Genomic DNA, 19,589 nt, shown 5'->3' with positions numbered 1-19,589 from the left:
TTATTATTATTATAATATCTAGGAATAGGAACTTTGCATTAAATCTTCGCCGGAATATTATATCATCGCTTTATATAAACATGATTATACATATATACATAGCGAGATATATTATATTACATGCATGTACAATATTTTTTTGCTAACATTAAATGATCTCTCAAATCTAGTTTCGATAATATCTGATATGTCTCGTTATGTAATTTTACACATTTCTCGGGGCGATTCAAGGACATCACTGGGATCCACAATAGTTGTCACGCAACCACCAGTAAGGACATTGTTGACTATGGCTCTAGCAAGATATCCCGCGGTCATTGAATAGTGCGCAGAGAAGAATGACGATTTGTCATCGACATTTGATAAATTGTGATCCTGTGAACATATATATAATACATATATATATAATACATGTAAAAGTTTTTTAGAAGATTACTTTTATAATATCATGTGTATTACCTTACAGTACATAATAAAACTATCTTCCACGAGTTGATTTAGATCTAGTTGTTTCTGGAAACTTAATTCTGGATTTCGAAGTAGAATAGTTGATATAATACTTAAAAGCTGTAATCATATAATTAAAATAAGTTATTATTTCTCTTTGTACCTATTTAATGTAAATTCAGTAATAACTAGGTCTTTTAATGTTTTTGTTTTACATGATATATATATGTATTAAAAAATAAAATGTATAAAAATATATATTGAAAAATATACAAAAAATCAAAAAATAATAAAACAAGAAAAAAGTAAAAAAATAAAATACAAAATTAAAAAATCAAATAAAAAAAAAGGAGCTACAAACTTTCTACGTCCACGTCGTTAGCTCTGGGTAACGCTAAAGGAAAGTTCTGAGTCTATACATTTATATTCATTTATATTGTCAATATTGCACTTAGGGCAATACTGACAACATAAATGAATATAAACGTATAGCGCAAAATACATTATTTTTGAGAAAATAAACAGTTTTTATCGTATGTTCCTTGCCGGAAAAGCTACTTTTGTAGCTCTGCACAAATTTCGAAATTTTGCGCTATGTGTGTGTTACTTATATAGAAAAATTTTTGAGAAAAAAGCACTATTTTAATAAAAAAATGTCGGCAGGCATTTAAAGATTAATATAATGCTGCTTAATTGTGTTCTATTATATTTTCAACACGTTTCGTATATAGAAATAGTAAAAAGCAAAAAAAAAAAAGATATAAAAATTGATTACTTCAATTATGATTTGGCGATATTCTGGTAATTGTATATGATGCAACAAGGATTCTACGAGTAGGGCAAATGTAAGTTCAGAACGAGTCATGCTGGACAATGTGGTTTGCTGAGGAAGTTCCCGACCGTTCACTACGATACCACCAGGACAGCGCATCAAGACTTCCCATACTTGATTGTAGAAGTGTGCCGGTACTCTACACAAGCAACCTTCGATTTTTCGACGACCGAGTACTGTCAGGCTATCGGCAATAGATAGATATATTAATCAATATTGAATATATTTAAAAATAATGGCTAATTTTATTATTCATACTTTTCTTTATGAGCCCATTCTTTTACTGTCAATACTTTAATAAGAAATTGTCGGACTTCATAAGGACTATAATTCTCAATCGGCTTGGTATTTTTCACAAACATCTGCAAATAAAGTTTCATCGCTTCCAAGACCCATCTAAACATTCAAATATTGATTAAATGTTTTTATATAGTAACAATTAAAAAGTATTATTAAAAAACTATATACCCGATGCGTATTTTTAATATGCCTTTGAACATCTCTGGATTAGTGCCGATAAGTCTACCGCAATATAATAGGATCTCTTGTTGGAGCACAGCCTGTACCACATTGTGCGGTTGTATTGTGGAATACATTACTGATTGTATTTCCGTCGGTGTCATAGGTTTATCAAATACCGTTTCTTTCTGTCCAATCACTCCCACCGCGATCTAACCATTAATAATTAGAGTTAAAATTCTAATATACTTTAAAAAAAAAATAATTCTAATATACTTTAAAAAATAAATAAATAAATAAATTCCAATATACTTTAAAATTCTAAAATATTTTAGAGTTAAAATTCAAATTTAGAGTCTATTTATTTTAATACCTGTTTTCCTTTGACTAGTACACCCGTGATAAAAGGACTGATACTATCTACTGTGTGATGTAATAGACTGCTACAATAACGTACGGCCATCCAGAATCTTAAGGATCCAGCTTGTTGATATAATGATCTCAAATTATCACGAACTGAAAAATCAAAAAATACAGTTGGATGTATATCCAAAATAAAAGGTGATAAATAAAAGGTAAGGTTTACAAATAAGGGAAGAAGAAAAATACCTGTCACTCCATTGATTTCGTAATTAATTCCTTCTCGTTTTATCAGAATACCATACAATTGGCATTTGGCGTACAAGCCAATGCTATTATGAAGTTCGTTTAATATGTTGCCAAGAGATTCATTTAACATATACTGGAAACATAGAATATCAGTTACCAATTGCTTTCAATCGATCAGAAATTTAAGTTTTTAACATGATCGCATACAGAATAATCCTTAAAGCTTTCAGAATAAGCGATGGCCTTTGGAACATCCGTGAGACTCTGATAACCAATATAATCGTGCTGCAATTGTTTAAACTGTGTCAAGTCCAGATCTGTTTCCATACTATTTACGAAGTCCAAGTGCTCTGTATATAATTAACATGAATATTATTGTGAACATCATGTATAATGGTGCACGAAAAAGTAGCCCAATCTTAAAAGAAGTGATTCAATTTTATCTTTTTTTTTTTATGAATCAAAAGATAAATATTATTATTAATTATACAATATTTATTACATCTTAATATTATGAAAAAATGTTAATATATATTAAAAAATACATCATTTGAAAAATTATGCTAAATTTTGATATAAAACATAATAACATTAAAATCAAGCCAGTTTTTTTATACACTATTTGATTTATGCAGATATTAATCTTATATGAAATATTACCGATGCAAGAAGATGAAATCAAATTTTGCAGCCGGCCGATGCGTACTTTCGTCTTATCACAATAGCCTTTTTTCAACATCGCAAAGAGGTCTAACATCTTTTTAAATTGTGGATCTCTAAACATATTTTTGATAAGATAAGTTAATTCTTGCAATCTATCCATAATGTGTAAACTTACCGCATGTGCTCTTCTCGTATCAAAAGGCATACAGTGGGTCGACCAGAAAGACGCCAGTACTTGCCCACAAATTGCAATTCCGTTTTGATATCATCGATCAGTAGAGCCATGTCTCTATACAAATAAAATTCAGAGACTTCGAAGATCAGAGGGTAACATAGTACTGTCATACCACAGACTCTGTACACCTATATATGAGAAAGAATTTGTTTGCCTTATTATTTTATATATTACATGATAAATATATCATTGTATACATACACAAGCTTCTATTTTTTTTTAAGGAAAAAATATAAAATCTCACATACTTTGCTTGTACCTAAAGAGCCTATAGGCCGTGCTGGTCGCCCCTGAAGATTCAACTTCTTGTTCACTCCTAACTTTTGATAAACCTTCACTAGCTGAGTGGACGACAGAATCTGAACGGGCTCGACTTCATGCGGCGTTTGTGTCTGAATGCCATATGTGGCCATCATGGCTTGCAATCGCATAGATTCTGCGATCAGAACTATTTGTACTACTAGGTCGGTATGAGTGCCCTGGCATAAATATAACAGTGCTAAATTACATGCAGCATAAGGATATTTAGTCGTATAAATAAAAATAGCAGCCATTTTTTGAAATTTTAACTAGCATATATATAATTGTGTAAATTCATAATAAGCTTAAGAAGCCGATGAAATAAATAATAATTACAAATAAAAAACACGTGTTAGATTTTCTGCAATATTACATGCTAAGATTATACATTGCATAACTTCATAAATAAATCATTAAAAGTCAAAATAAATGCATTGTTACATACACTGTACTATCATATTAGCAGGCATACACTTTATATTACTTACAATAGTAGGCTTTGCCTGTGTAAATAAAAAAAGAAAATATAAATAAATTATTAATTTTTATTATTATTTATTAACTTTTAATTATGAGTTACAAAAATTAATTAAATTTAAAACAAATATCTCTCTAAATTATTGTGAGACAGTACACACAATTTATATTAAAAAGTTAATATAATGTATCGCTTAATTTCAGGACAAAGGTCTAGTAAAATAAATTTATATATATTTAAGTCTAGTAAGATAAATATATATTTTTGGGAGATTTGATACGATTATTCAAATCAAGCAAAGTAATAGATTAATACATGTATTTATTTAAAATCTAGAATTTATATATATTTGAAATATAATTTTTTTTCTCTTTTACCTGGAAAGCAGAATATCTTCCTGCTCGCCTCGGACGATTATACGATGGAAGATATCGACGAATAGGATCTAATTCGTTGATGTGCAGAAGACCAGCAGTGAGTAGCTGCGCAATTACAAACATAGCTTGATTCCATAAATATATTGGCGTAACATCGTCCATAAATTTAGGGCCTCTCCCTTCATCACTGGGTAGCCGATAAGCACTGCACGGCTCATTCCTTTCAGTTTCCAAATTTTCCACGGGTACATAATAGCACATAGGAACGATCGGATCTATACCAGGCAAAACAAATTTTATTTATGTGTCTCTTAATTATGCGTATAATCAAAGATTTAAAACATTATTTGTGTTATAGGCATTGTTTGAATAAAACTAGAGATATTATTTAAATATTCAAGAACCTCCATTCAAATCCTTTTGCACTCTTGCTTTCAATAAATTTTGATATTCTTCCACTTGTTCCTGTAGACTCTTGAATACACCATCTATTATCATAAAAATGTAAAACAATGGCCATTCGCATTCGATATTGTCGAAATCCTGTTGAAACAAGTCATCAGTTACTGTATTAAAATTCGTAGTTCTTATATGCGACGAACGAATATTATAAATTTTAGAACCTTGATCTCCCCAGATTTGTAATATCGTCGCTGTTTGTCCTCCAATACAGTTTTATAACCGTCTCTTCCGAAACGTTTAAAACCATAATTGCCTTTTAGCCTGCGAACTATGCTCGCTTTTGTTTCATTGTACAATACTTCTTCATGAGTTGCAAAGGCAGGAAAGGATATTGTTGGCAGCAAGGCCGCGTCTACACTCTAGAAATTACATATCTCTTATCAAAATTGGTCCGAGTATTTTACACAAGAGATTGCTTACTTTCGAACTGGATTCTCTTGGAAGCATTGTTTCGAAAATACTACGATTGCGATTGTGAGCATCAATATCAACGTATATCACAGACCAAGATGCACCTTTTTCACCAAATAAATTACAGCCGTTAATTGCCTCTAATGCGCTCTTGGCGATTCCAATGGAGCTGGCGTGAATCTCAGGTGTTCCATCGTTATATCGACTTCCACGTTCCCACATACCGTAATCTGGTGTACGGTACGCTCTTTCGACATAATATACCAGATTTTGCACAAAGGCCACTTCGTCTTGCGTATATATAATTTGTAGCCCAGAGGAAATCATTTGCACTAAGAATATTAAGTAAAGAGATACGATGTCTATCTACATTAAACAGAATAAATATTTGCAATAATTAAGAAGATATTTTCAATTGTTATACAATAGTACTGAAAACACCATAATTATGTCCTATTTTACTATAATATGTTTAAGTGAATATAAATTATTATATATATTTCCTGTATCATTGAAATTATTAATGCTTCACAAAAATGTAATATTATTATTGCTTACTTGTAAATGATGGTAATCAATATCCTTGTAGATTTCATCGCCAGTATCCAAATGAAACTTGCAGTGTAAAGCATAACGGTCGCATTGATTTTTCTTAAAAAGTTCTATTCTGGAAGACTGTTTTATCCAACACTCCAAGATACCCCGCATGCACTTTATTGTGGACTGTCCCAGCTCATATGATTTTCCACGATCATCATCTATACGTCTGTATGCTTGATACAAACTCCATATGGCAGCTGCGCAATATATACTTTCGCGTACACTACCAACCTTCCGATCGCTTGAAATCTGTGGAAACAAGCCAGTTATGCAGCTCTGATAGCGCAGTAATTGTCTCTTAACGATTCCATAATATATGTCCAATTGTTTAACAGTGTCCTCATAATTAGATATCTTGAGAAACATTTCAGCGTCAATATCTATCACACTGCCTTGTCTTATATTTCTGATTTGCGTAATTCTGCAATATAAGAAAAAAAATAAACTTTATTAAAAATCTTTCGCATCAACCATTTCTTTCAATATAACAAATCTTACAGACCTCTTCGTAGCATTCAACGGTGTTGTCGTTGAAGTAGCCATTTTCAAAATGTGTACAAGCTATTTTTGATTTAATACACCTACAAACAAATTCTCATGTGATATAGATATATTTCGAAATTTACTACAATACTACAAATCTATAGTTATATATGCTATAGATTCTCAGTACATTAATAGATTCTCAGTATATCATTTGAGAATTCATTTTATTATCAACAATTATATCTATGCATTCTATATCATATCTCAATAAAGTAATTAGAATATCATATTTCATGTGTAACACCTGAATAATCAACAGTTCATTCTTCTTGTCAAATTAAGCTTGATGTCCTTCAGTGGTCCTTGAGTTCTCTTTTAAAAGCCGGCCTTTTTTATTGAAACAAAAAATACATAACACAAGATGACCTTCGAGAGGTCGCAAAATCAGCTGTGATGCTGTGATCAGCTGATGTAGCCACATGCTAGGCTGCGTTCAGAAGTCACTCAGATAGCATTTAAGTCCGATATACATTAAAGTCTCTCTAATCTGCATAAAGGAGATCATACAAAAATTTTAATCGTAATCGTAAGGTGTAAGCAAATCGGCCAATCACAGTCGAGCGTTTTAAAACGTGAGATCGCAATTTTGATTGTGGTCGGGTTTAAACACAGAATACGGATTGCAGATCGCAAGCTTGTTCCATTAGTCAATTCGATGTATCAATTTTAAAAATGACATTTCGAGATTGGCTTACAATTTCATACACTATACCGCAAAGCTTCGCTGGCGAAGACCCGGAAACTCCCCACTCCGCCAAATCGTACGAAAATGCGTAGCAATGCGTAGCGTGCCGCGTGCGAAGTTTCGCTCAAAGTCCTGTCTCGTGGAGCCAACATTGAATTGTAATGAGCGATGTCACGATTAGACTATTATGACGAAGTAGAAATCGAAGATTTCGAGTACGACGAGGACGAGGAAGTTTATTACTATCCCTGTCCATGTGGCGATCAATTCCAAATATCTCTTTCCGATCTGGCCGCTGGCGAAGAAGAGGTTACGTGTCCCTCGTGTTCTCTCGTGATCAAAGTGATTTACGATAAGGAGGTCTTTCGTATTAAGCAAGAAGAGCTTGAAAAGAAAAGCGATAAAAAAGAATTAGCAACTCAACAAGTTTAAGGTAAAAAAAAGTTATTTCGAAAATTTTATGAGATAGTTAAGTTAGAATTGTGCTAGAAAAATATAATTTTACGCCAAAATAAACAAAAGTTTTGAGACATGAAACTATGATTCATTGATTATTTTAAAAGTCATAGAGATAGATGTCTGTCCAGATGAGTGTTTATTTTTGTATCCTTATGTTATCTTGTTATCTTTGATTTCTTTGTATTCAGTCACTCAGCAAATGAGAATGGACTGAAATGAATTGAAATGGATTCAGATTTTCAGAAATATTGATTCACGAATGTTAAAATGAATGCTTTTCAATTCTGAATGCATTTTTATTCATTTATAGGAATTGCATGAAGCATATCTCTATGCCTTTCAATCTAAAAATAATATTAGTTTTTTCTGTGTACAACACACACATTGTAAATACTGTTCAATTCAAAATTTTAAATAGGAAATGCAATTTTTCAATCCAATTGCATCCAATTGAATCTAATTGAATCCAATTGAATCCAATTAAATCTAAAAAAAGTATTCGCTATTTATATATATATTTTACACATTTGGATAGAAAAAAATTTCAATTCATTTTAATCCATTCCGTTTGCTGGGCAGTTAACAGAGTGGTCTTAAATACGATTGATCACTTTCATATTGTGGCAATTAAATTTTAATAATTTAGTAATTTGGCGTTAAATTTTATTATTTTTTTATCTAATCTAACTATTAAAATTTTATATAATTTTTGATCATTTTTATTTTATTTATTCTTTTTACTTTCTTATTGTTAAAGGAAATTTTGATTTTGAATCCAAACATATATTTGTAAAGTTATTTGGTTATTGAATATAAATTGTGATCTAATTTCCTTATATAACTTGCTTGGAAATATTGTATGATCCTTAACTTTAATGTCCAAATAGTTTATTAAAATATTATTTTATCAATTAATATATTATATCAGGAAACGAGAGAAGCAATATCAAGAACAAAATGGCAGGACGCGGTAGAGGAAAGTCTGCTATGTCCTTTTCCATGGAACAGTTGGGCATCTCTAAAGGAGAAACACTATCAACACTAGTTCTGCAACCATCTTTAAGTTATCCTCCATTGGATCACAAACCTCCACCTATTCAAATAACTAGCGAGATGGAATATCTAATAGAATTGAAAAGGCACTTCACTGAATATGTGCGAGAGTCACCACATTATGTGAAAGCTGCTGTTATAAATGAAGATATTGAACGATACAGCGATGCTTTTAAAGAAGATTTCACAGACAATGATGAATCGAAATATGAGGCGTACCATGATTGGAGCTTAATGCCAGAGGAATTAAGAGCGTCGAAAAAACGAAAACTCCGACAACAGAAAGGAAATAAGAAGAAAAAGAATATGGATATTGTGAAAAAGTTGTCAGAATTGGAAAAAAAAGAAAATATGCAACATCCTGTCGAAGAGGAAGATAAAGAAGAAGGGAATGAAGAGGAGAATGATGAAGAAAAGGAAGATGGTGTAAAGGAGGATGAGGAAGATGAGATGGATGATGGAACTGATTATGCAAATGAATACTTCGAGAATGGTGACAATTACTATAGCGAAGAGGACAATAATGACGATCAGTTCTTTGATGCATAAATACTTGCATGTTTCAGAAAAAATTTTTTTTTATATCTTGACTCTTTTATATCTGTTTTTTTAATATCTGTCATTTTCAAAGCTTTAATCAAGTAGAGTTGAAAAGGCATTTCACCGAGTATATGCTAGAGTCGAATGTAAATATGTCGCCAAATTATGTGAAAACTGCTGTTGAAAATGAAGATGTTAAACATTATAGTAATATTTTTAAAGTCGATTTCACAGAAAATGATGAATCAAAAGGTAAATTAAGCGCCGAGAAACTAAAAACCTATTTACTGCAAGTTCACTTAAATTATGCAAGATTCTTTATAATTTCTCAGTTAATTTTAATATCATTGTTTGGAGAAAACCGATTAATGCGTAAATTAAACTAACAATGAGAAAAGATTGTGCGTACATGTATGTGACTCACTACTAAACATAATATAGATTGAATAAATAACATTAGTTTATTTTATTTTATTTTTTTTTTTTCTTAGAACAAATTCTCCATAACATCGCTCTTCTTGTTCTTGTTCTATTAGACTTCTGGCCTGTGTTACACCTTTCTCATATGCTTGTAGTACGCTGATTATTTGCCACGAGTATATGGAGCCTACAATTTTAATGCCGGTTCTGAACGGCGGATTGTTCGAGAGAAATTTCTGTGAAGGATACTCTCTGGAGATTGCCGGCCTTTTTCGAGAAGAAATACGAGCGTAAATATTTGATTGCTATCGAGATTGAACCCGGGACTTCTGGCATGATAGACCAGTGTGTTGTTTGCCATGCCACTCTCGTGCTCGTTAACATCGATTTTTAATTTCAAATAACAGTGAGATATAAATACATTTAGTTTTTCTTCGCTATTCTCTCGTTATTGATTGAAGGAAGGAAAGGATTCGTCGTAACATGTGGATATATTCGAAGTAGGGGGCACGCAGCGTAACAATTAAAATAGTCTAGAAATCACAGGAAGCGTCGGCGTGTTTTTTTATTACGAGTATTTCACAATTTCTAATATATAATATATTTATATAATATATATAGCCATAATAATCTGCAATTGTAATAAATGATCCTTTTCTATGATGCCATCGGATAGTACAAACGCAATGTTTCTTGGGGTGAGTGACTGGGAAAATGGAAGAGGAGGAGGAAGGGGTAAAAATATAGAAGAACGGTGTGTAGAATACGCAAAAATACCATAGCGTTTATAATGCTCGTTATGTATACGTTAAGTTTTAATGATTTCATCCCGTGTTTATATATGTATATATTTTTTTCCTTTATTTCTCTAATGAATTGCCGACCGCGAATTAAGCGCTTTAAAAATCCGTGTATTATAAGGAAAAATTAAATCGCAGAGAGAAAAAGTTTTCCGAACTCCTGTAAAATTTCCAATCACTGGATCATTCGTCGTCTTTCTAAGACCGAGTCTGTCATCAGAGGATATCTTAGAACTATTGAGAGATCCTTTACAATAAATAATCCGGATAGGAAAAGAAATTGCGCGAAATTTCTCTTTCGTTTGACGCAATGTGATATAAATTTTTTAGAGTGCGATGGCAATAAATCGCAAAAATAATTCCGTTCATTACTACTTTTTTTTTTATCAAAAATTCGGAATTTTTCGACCGAGTCAAGTCGTTCTAAGTTGCAAGGTCTGATAAAGCACTTGGGAGTTATCGCAAACGATTTGAACTTAATTATTTATATAACGAGCCGTATATCTTTTATGCGGAATTATGCGTGCAAAAAAATAATACATCTTTTACATTTCGTGAATATTTAAACGATATAAGATCAATAACAATATCAGATCGATACTAATTGAGCCAATTAGACTACATGTATGATAATAAAAATTCTTCACAAATAAGTTACATTACAAAATATAACATTTAACATACGATATGTATATGTATATTTGTATATACCTATACATGTATGTTTCACAAAATGAGGTTGTGTAAACAAGTATGTGTGTGTGTGTGTGTGTGTGTGTGTGTGTGTGTGAAGAATTAATAAAATTGTTATGAACAGTAAGATTGTTGTGGATTATAATTTTGACACATCTACACTTTGCACTTTGATACTGAAGAGTGTGGTGCGAAAATATAATTCAGAAGAATCTTAATTAAAAGTTGTATATAAAATAAGAGAGAGATATTTTGATACTATAATAAGGATGACTGATAGAACTTAATTTTGTAATAAGCTTTAAAGCGCTTTTCACTTTCATTAGATTTGTTGAATTGTGTGAACAACTAAAATAATAAGTATCTGATTAAAATAATTGCACATTGTAATAAGACAAATTAAGTAAAAAAGCTAATTAATGGTTTATCCACTAATGTCTATTAATGATTCAATTGATATATCGTATCGTTCGTGTATAAATTGTTCTTAATAAAACAGTTTAAGATAAAATCTCTCAATGTGAAGGCGTGTAACAATCCCGAGTCCATAGTGTAAATATTCACCATGGACATATACACCATGCCCGAGTTATCGATGATATTCTCACTAGGAAATTAATTCAGAATTATTTGCAGTCATCTAATTGTTACAATATTTCTTGTCATCACGTTTCTTAATTTCCTTTTCGTTGCATTATAAAATAGGTAATTATTATACTTATATTACGGGCGAGGCAGAAAATTAGGTGACAATTTGACGATCATGCACTCGGCAATGTCCGAAAGACATTAAATTCTCCGAAAATTAATTTCTTAATGGAGTTATTGAGATGATGTTACTTGGTTATATATTTGAAATGTATTTACATTTGAATTCTTTAGGTTTTTTGACCTCAGGTTTTTCTCTTCGCGCAATTCTACGACACGTCATTTTTTTCATTAATATCTATAACATTTATATTAGCAAAATCGATTCTTTTCGGAAATGATGTTCAATTAGATTCTTCGGAACGTCTTATTTTCTCTTGAAATCTCTTTTCTAATACTTTCGCGTAATTAGAAGACAGCATACAATTAGCGTTATCCAGCACTCTAATTTGTCGCGATGAAAAAAAGCTGTCTTGCTAATCGATAAGAATTTATGTCTTTATAACGATTATCTTCCTACTTTCGTCAATGAAAACGAGTGGTAAAAACATAGAATATTTTAAGGAACTACGTACATTCCGCTTGGACAGCCTTTTCACAGCTTTCCTATCTACATTTTCATCACAATAATCAAATGTGCTCAGACTAGAATACGAAAAAGAGCAAAAAGCGTATCTTTGAAAACGATAATATACATCCACAGCGTATGTAATTATAGCTATGAGCGCATGAATCTCGCAACACGCTCCGATGGCAACTTTCAGACACCAGAATTTCAAATTAGGTATCTTGTCGCTCGCAAATCTAGAAAAAACGATACCTCACAATTTGATATTTTAAGAAGTGCTTACAAATAAATTCATCGAATCGAATGGAGAACTATTAATGAAGATGTTAACGATGAAGTCGTTAAATGGATGTAATATTTGCTTTCGCTTTTGGTCATTTTGGACAAATGGGAAACGTCGTTTCTCACAGATCGAATCGCAATCTAATTCATGCGGCGTGACGTTCTGAAAATCACAGGACAGGTCTGCTTCTGTATTCGGACGGGCAGTGTGAGCTTGCGAGATACTTCTTCAACATGTTTGAAAAAAAAAAATCGGTTACAATAAGCCATATATACACAGTTTCGCTTCAATAGTGTCGCTTATGACGAATCGCTCGGACCTTGACTGCGAAAACAAAGAAATACCTGTCTCGTTTAAGAAAAACATTTTAAATTAAACACCGCTGTCATATACATTTAAGATCACGATGGCTCTATAAGTCAGCTTACAAGAAAGAGAAATCTTAAATAACGTAGAATAAAACAAGATGAAGTTAATTGAAAGAAAATAAAATACATATCGAGTATAATAAAACATTTATTTTCAATATTTTTGTGATAGTAAATTTATTAATGTTTAGTAGAAATTTGTAGTGTGATAAGAGAACTTTTGTCTCTGAATTGATTAAAACCTCTTATTGAACAGATCAGCATGAGCAGAGCTAACGATATGTGTTCAACCCAAATACTAGACTGAATGCCAAGTAGGTGCCCTCGCGCAACAGGGCAATAATTGCATTGGAATTGCATTGACAAACGAATTTGGGGCTGCAATCAGCCCTTTCATCATCACTCGATGCTGCGAAGCGTTCCATGTCTGTGATATAACAGTTTATGATGATCTCCCTATCAAGGAAATTTTTAAATTCAAAAGCACGTCTGAAAGACGTCGTAACAACATCTGAAAATTGTCCTAATTTTTTTATCTTTTTTAAATATATTTCAGATGTCGTCCACTTCATGATGCAATTTTGAAAAAAAAAAAAAAGGTCATCGACATTTTGTTTATATATGCACCGTAGTGGGAGAATTATCTCGAGTTTCACGAATCGGAATCGTGCGACTTATTCTAGGTGTCATGCTTTTTTTTTGTTTTTTTTTTTTCATCAATTTAGTATTTCGCTAACAATTCTTTTAACGTTGAATAAGAATACTTAATTCTGCGTTACAAACGCGACATCGAAAGCCGAAAGGCGAAGGTACAAAAAGGATCACATTGTCACTCAATAAAATGTCTCAATAAGCCATCGCATTCCTATACGTTAAGTAAAAGATCATTCTCTGGATGAAAAATTAGGCCGACTTTTTACGCAATGGACTTTCAGCGGGAAGCGCTACTGTGCGATTCATGCAGATGTAATATGTTCCTCCAGTGGTCCTCAGATTTTTCTGTATTTTCCAAATAACTTCAGAATTATTGTAAGAGAAATAAAATAAATATTAAAAGCAATAAGTGTTGTAATTGTTTTGTAGACACTCTACAAAAGAAAAATTTTAATCACAAAAGGAAGATTCCAACAATACATTTTTCTTAAAATAACTAAAATATATAATACAATTGTTATTTATTGTAATTAAACAATAAAATAGATATAAAAAAATTAAAGTATATTGAAATTGATCATAATTCCTTTATATTGTATCGCAATATAAAATCTGGGAATCACTGATTAACTTGAAGCTTCTACAGCAGCTAAATCTTTAGATGCGCTGGATGAAATTTGTTTATCTTTTCCCTACGATCAAGTCAATGTTAATCCTTACATTCGAAATCGTTATGTCGAAATCACATTTAGGACCGAGCAACAGTAAATCGAGATAATAATTCTCGTTTTCTTTCGTGTTGAATCCAGCCCGAATCCTTGTCTTATCTGTCAAATTTCATGTCAAATTGTTCGTTCTGACTTTCGTTCCTCTCATATACTTAGTGTCTTGTGTGTATTATTTAGTATCATTATCATTAGCATTATTATCATTACATATATGTTGCTTCACTACGGTTGATTGGCTTTTGGACGTGGATTTGGATGGAGTGTGGTGTATATACCATGCGCGCGCGTGAAAGAGACAGAGAAAAGCTCCAACATTATCTTCTTTCTGTCTCGCGGCGTCTTCGAACGAGGACGAGCGAGTGTTCTCCGAATATTTCTTGGTTCATTCATCCAACTGTGAATGATGAAAATGGAGTATTTAAGTAAAACATCAAATTTTTACGCTTAAATATATGATTAATAATTTATAATTAATAATTGGATCTCTCAATAAAATCTTGAATAAATACTTTCCATATTTCTTTTTTTTTCCTTCTTCATTCTATATTTATAAAAGTCTAATTTATTTAGTAATAAATATTATACGGTAGTATTATACGGTATTTTTAATAATAAGATAAATCTTTTTGAAATTTATTGCAAATCCGAACAACGAACCTCGCTCGTCATCGATCCGAGTCTAGACCTTTTTTTGCTGTCGTCATTGTTTTCTTCAAAAAGGAACGTATGAAAGAATATATATTTGCGTAAGAAATCAGACGGAATACATAGCATGCAGAGCGGATAGGTAGCGTCCATCAATCTTCGTTTTTTTTTTTGTCATTTTTCTCTCTTGATGAGCGTGATTTCGATTTGCTATCGATTTAGAAATTTGCATATTCTCGATAAATTTGATGTTTTTTTCAATCGAGTGTAACATCAAATCACGTCGTTATCATCATTATCATTATCGCTATCCTCTATATATTTTTCTCCTTCTTCTTTCTTATCATCATCATTATCACATACACATAGCGATATTTCGTGTTTAATCATGAAGATGTTTAATGCGCCATGTTACTCTGTGTGAAAAAACACTACGCCTCACTACAGTAATTCATTTCCTTTCATACGTGAAGACTAAATTGGGCCGTGAATTTTTTGAAACTACGTTTGTGACTCGCATCTCCCGACCATTTGCACCGCGATACATAGTGAATAATCAAGTGAAAATAAATTGTTTCCGATTCTTATAATGTTATATTAAAGATGTTCTAAGGAATATTTTCAATATAATATTATAGGACGAATATAATCGTACAATTTCTTTATATCACTTGCAATCACTAAGCTTGACATAGTATCATTTTTATTTCAACTTTCTGAAAACTTAATATAAATCATTGCTCTTTTTTAAAGTAAGCTTCCTGGGTTTTTTTATTTCTTGAAATATAATTACCGTGCATTGTACTTTGTCAAAAATATCAATCCCTATCAGCTTTTAAATAATATATCGATGCTGTGCTTTCAAATAGAATTTAATTAGAAATAAATTTTATACACGACATAGAAATTATATCTAAAATCATATTTTGAAACCGATCGAGAAGAATTGTTTACTTCATAATATTATATAATCTTTCAGGAAAGGGATAACCTTTCAGGAGGAAATTAACAAACTTGTCTATAAAATCACATGTGAAACGATCGAGATGCGGTTTAAAGATGGAGTAAATTCTTTCGTGACGACAATACGTGCGTTAAGAGAGATCTCTTTATTCGAAAGAAACTGGTTCATGGTTTTGCCAAGGATTCCACAGATCCCTTCAATCTATATATAATTCTTATATAACTTCGATAAAGTATTTTGCATAAAAATAAATGACAAAAATAATATAATTAATCTCCAGAATTTTTTAAATTAATAAAATACATTAAAAATATAAATATAAATATAATAAAATACGTTAAAATATAAATATAGATAAGAAAATAAATAAATATTTTACATATTTTAAATATATTAAATTTAAATAAATATGCAAAAATTAATAAATAATAATAATACTTAACAGTTCGATTTGAGAAATCCTCAGCGAGATGTCGAATTTCGTTTACAACCCGCGAGTGCGATAATATCCCATAATTGTATACATACGTGTATACGTATTAATAATTGTATATTCCGTATATAGACTTATATAAAACGCACGAAGCGGTTATTCGAAGGCTACTCGTTTCAGATTTTATTTATTTATAGCGACAAGCCGTTTCTGTACCTGTCGGCTCGATACTTGGCTTCGAGTTTTATCAATGGAAAAAGAATTCGGACTTAACTACGTGGATCCCGCATATACGGGATCATTTTAATATCCTATATAACGTTAATGTTTTTCATGTAAATGTATATTCGTCTAGACACCCTCTCTATGTCAATGAGCATGTCTATGTGTTTGTGTGTATGCGTATCATGTATACAATGAATAAAAGAATATTTGCACGATCCATTTTGTTGATATAATTTTGCACGAAGAAAAAATATGTTGCTACAATGTGTTTTATTCCATATTTTAGTACAAATGAAAACATTAATAGAAACACTTTGCGATAGAGAATATCTTTCCGCTTCGCAAAAAATTATTCCAAGATAGAATGTGCAAAGATTTTCTTATATGTATCTCATATAATCTTTGTTAATATGTATCTCATATAATTGTATCTTGTTTTTACAATCTAATGAGATCTCGCAATAAGATCGCTAATCAGTCAAAGAATGAAAAAAAAGACGCGAATATATTTTCTGTGTATATATTTGTGTGTGTGTGTGTGTGTGTGTGTGTGTGTGTGTATGTATGCGTGTGTTGCATGTGTAAATTGTTATGTATTTGTATATGCAAGCACGTGTAAGTGTTAGATGATTACGTTCTTCGAATCATTCGAAGTGTGAAACAAGACCGACGCGCAACCTGCACGCACCGTCGTCGTATAAGCTTCTCACGTCAATCCTTCACCCTGCCGTATCCTTGTCTAATTATTTCTCTTTTTTTTTACTAATGATGCGACGACCGCAAATTCACGACGCTGTCCTACAGTCTGTCTTTTGAAGGAGAAAGAAGCTTTTTATTATTAATGATCAGTAATTTAATTTGAGCTTCTGTGCCTTTTCGAGTGTGTCTGCATGAAAGCCTTAGAATCTGATCTTGCTTAATCTGAAATGTGTAGCGTTATTTTGATCGTTTTGACCGTATGCTTGTTACATAGTAGTCCTTAATAAACGAATAAATTGATTATAGACCGCAATTTTAACCTTCAGGAACAATATCGATTAGTCTCACCAGTTATCCGTTGTTCTTTCTATCTTTCTATAAAGTTCTATTGACGATTGTTTCTTTTTTTCAGATAATTCCGATTTAAAATCGGTATATATGATAACGTGATTCTTCCAATCCTCAAAAGTCTTGAATATTTCCAAAATATATTTTAATGTAAAAAAAAAAAAGGATTTTATTCCCGAAGATCTTGAATTATCAAAGCGGCGTTTAGTTGAGAAAATTCCTTCACGAGGATATCATCTCACTTCTTTTTCCCCTTTTCGCTCTCATGTGTATAACATATATTTTTCTGAGCAGCTAAAAGCTATGAAAGCACATGGACAGACCAATCGACGATAGGACATAGCAGAGTGGGACGATAACCTTCTTCCCAGAAGGGCTGTCCTGCCCTACTCTACTGTTCGTAGTTCTTCGTCAAAGCGTCTTTTTCTTCTCTTGTCGTTTCGAAGATCACTGCTTTAATTCTCCGCGCCGTTGTTGCCCTTTCCCCAGAACTTGTCGAAGCGGTTTCGCGCCTTCTCTAAGACATCAGTCGCTGCTGAACGTTGTGCTGAGCCTGGTACCACTGTTGGTGCTTCCAGAACGTGATAACCACCCGCAGTGCTACCTCCGGTGCTACTTCCTGTACCCGCAGTGCTGCTACTGCTACCGCCAGTAGTACCTTGAGCTGGTGATTCAGCTTCGAGAACGCGGTAACTCTGTAGTGCGGGCGACGTCGACGATGTCGTCGTCACCGGCGCTGTCGTGATCGCCACCGGTATACCACCTTCCCTTTTACTTTCCATCTCGAACGTCGGATCTTCCAGACGTCTCAGGTTTGTGCCTGTCACTGATTTTATCGACGATTCCGGGCTTTGTCGCTCTTTCTCCTCGACAACATCGGCGATCTCCTAAAATTAAACGCAAAAAGAATTATCGTAAATTACTCTATCGCTGTGAAACGTAATAATCGCTTATGTATATGTACTATAATATACTTTAATATAAATAATATTAGGTGTTGGAATTAATTCGTAGCGTTTTTAATGAAAGAATGTTATTTATTTCACATGAGCATTAAAAAATACATTAATGAAAGTACTTCCCATCACTTGTAAAAACGCTACGAATTAATTCCAACACCTAATATATAAATGAGATTATATTTTATATTAAATTAATTTGGATTGTAAATTATTGTCTTTGGAATATTTAGAACAAGATACAAAATATGCACGTAATACATTTTTACAATAAATTTTCTATTAATTTTTACTTATTTATTTTTTTATGTGTTCTTTATGAAACATCAATGTCGATATTTTTAAAACTAAATAGTAAATAAAATTTTTTACATGATTCCATTCTGGTTTCTACATATAAAATTATTAAACTAAACTCATAAAAAAATCAATCAAAACTTTCATGAATATTTTGTGTTTTACTTTTTTCATATATATTTTGTAATAAAATATGAAATGTCTTGCAAAATATTCATTTTTCAATTAGCTTACTTTAATATTTTCGAACACATAATAATAAAGTATAAAAAGAAAACCCCTAATTATATTTAAAAGAAAGTACGATTTATTCAATGTTATACATGCAAGCGAATACATCGAAAGATATAGTTTCTGACCTTCTCATCCTTCGTAGGTGTGTCCTGCGCGTTCGTGGGCAATGGACTGTCCCTCTCCGAGTCCAAGTCCTTGTGGCCGTTTATGCCGCTAAAACTACCGAGCGAGACGCTTTCGCTCTCGGGTGATTTGTAACCGGAGTGCTGGGAATGCTGTGATTTGTGTTGAGCCGCAAGCTCCGGTGGTGCTGATTGCGGCGCCGATGGTACTGAGGACGGTGCCCACGTCTTCGCCTCACTATGTGGACGCGTCAGAGGTTCTTCGAAATAAAAGAGCAATTAGAATTACGATCATGATAATATTACTTGGGATTATGTATGTCAAATCATAACATACCACAAATT

The 19,589-nt window shown here is 32.2% G+C and overlaps 4 protein-coding genes across 21 annotated transcripts in view; 2 read left to right on the top strand and 2 right to left on the bottom strand.

The window, feature by feature from the left end:
• Positions 1-55: 55 nt before the first annotated feature.
• LOC105148066 (putative phosphorylase b kinase regulatory subunit beta) lies at positions 56-6,842 on the bottom strand. 3 transcript variants are annotated; one of them, XM_011059557.2, is made up of 19 exons: positions 6,664-6,823; positions 6,376-6,454; positions 5,832-6,294; positions 5,283-5,639; positions 5,024-5,221; positions 4,805-4,943; positions 4,401-4,675; positions 4,034-4,048; positions 3,494-3,724; positions 3,186-3,373; positions 3,008-3,123; positions 2,555-2,697; positions 2,348-2,480; positions 2,112-2,254; positions 1,748-1,950; positions 1,538-1,675; positions 1,223-1,463; positions 460-567; positions 56-375 (listed from the first exon to the last, which is right to left on the bottom strand). In XM_011059557.2, exons 2-19 carry the CDS (start codon positions 6,414-6,416, stop codon positions 196-198), a joined length of 3,312 nt encoding a protein of 1,103 aa, XP_011057859.1. In that variant the 5' UTR covers positions 6,417-6,454; positions 6,664-6,823; the 3' UTR covers positions 56-195. The 3 variants fall into 3 exon arrangements, with proteins under 3 accessions (XP_011057859.1, XP_011057860.1, XP_087273033.1); XM_087416907.1 differs by having other exon boundaries at positions 235-375; positions 1,348-1,463; positions 6,664-6,842; XM_011059558.2 differs by lacking the exon at positions 4,034-4,048.
• Positions 6,843-7,100: 258 nt separating this feature from the next.
• Positions 7,101-8,534, top strand: Dph3 (Diphthamide biosynthesis 3). The gene is made up of 2 exons (XM_011059556.2): positions 7,101-7,537; positions 8,492-8,534. The coding sequence occupies exon 1, from the start codon at positions 7,273-7,275 to the stop codon at positions 7,534-7,536; it is 264 nt and encodes an 87-aa protein (XP_011057858.2). The 5' UTR covers positions 7,101-7,272; the 3' UTR covers position 7,537; positions 8,492-8,534.
• Polr3G (RNA polymerase III subunit G) lies at positions 8,521-10,913 on the top strand. Its single transcript, XM_087416928.1, has one exon. The coding sequence runs from the start codon at positions 8,521-8,523 to the stop codon at positions 9,163-9,165; it is 645 nt and encodes a 214-aa protein (XP_087273054.1). The 3' UTR covers positions 9,166-10,913.
• Positions 10,914-13,066: 2,153 nt separating this feature from the next.
• Positions 13,067-19,589, bottom strand: part of LOC105148064 (uncharacterized) — a 65,858-nt gene continuing 59,335 nt past the window's right edge. For all 16 annotated transcript variants that reach the window (XM_087416924.1, XM_087416913.1, XM_087416912.1 and 13 more), the window contains 2 exons: positions 19,248-19,504; positions 13,067-18,519 (listed from right to left, as the gene is read on the bottom strand). In XM_087416924.1, the coding sequence (XP_087273050.1) occupies positions 18,088-18,519; positions 19,248-19,504 (689 nt within the window). In that variant the 3' untranslated portion in view covers positions 13,067-18,087. The remainder of the gene's footprint in view (positions 18,520-19,247; positions 19,505-19,589) is intronic.

Source organism: Acromyrmex echinatior, chromosome 2 (assembly GCF_024713525.1).
Source record: "Acromyrmex echinatior isolate Ae372 chromosome 2, ASM2471352v2, whole genome shotgun sequence".
Taxonomy (NCBI): Eukaryota; Metazoa; Arthropoda; class Insecta; order Hymenoptera; family Formicidae; genus Acromyrmex; species Acromyrmex echinatior.
This window is presented reverse-complemented; position numbering and strand designations above follow the sequence as displayed.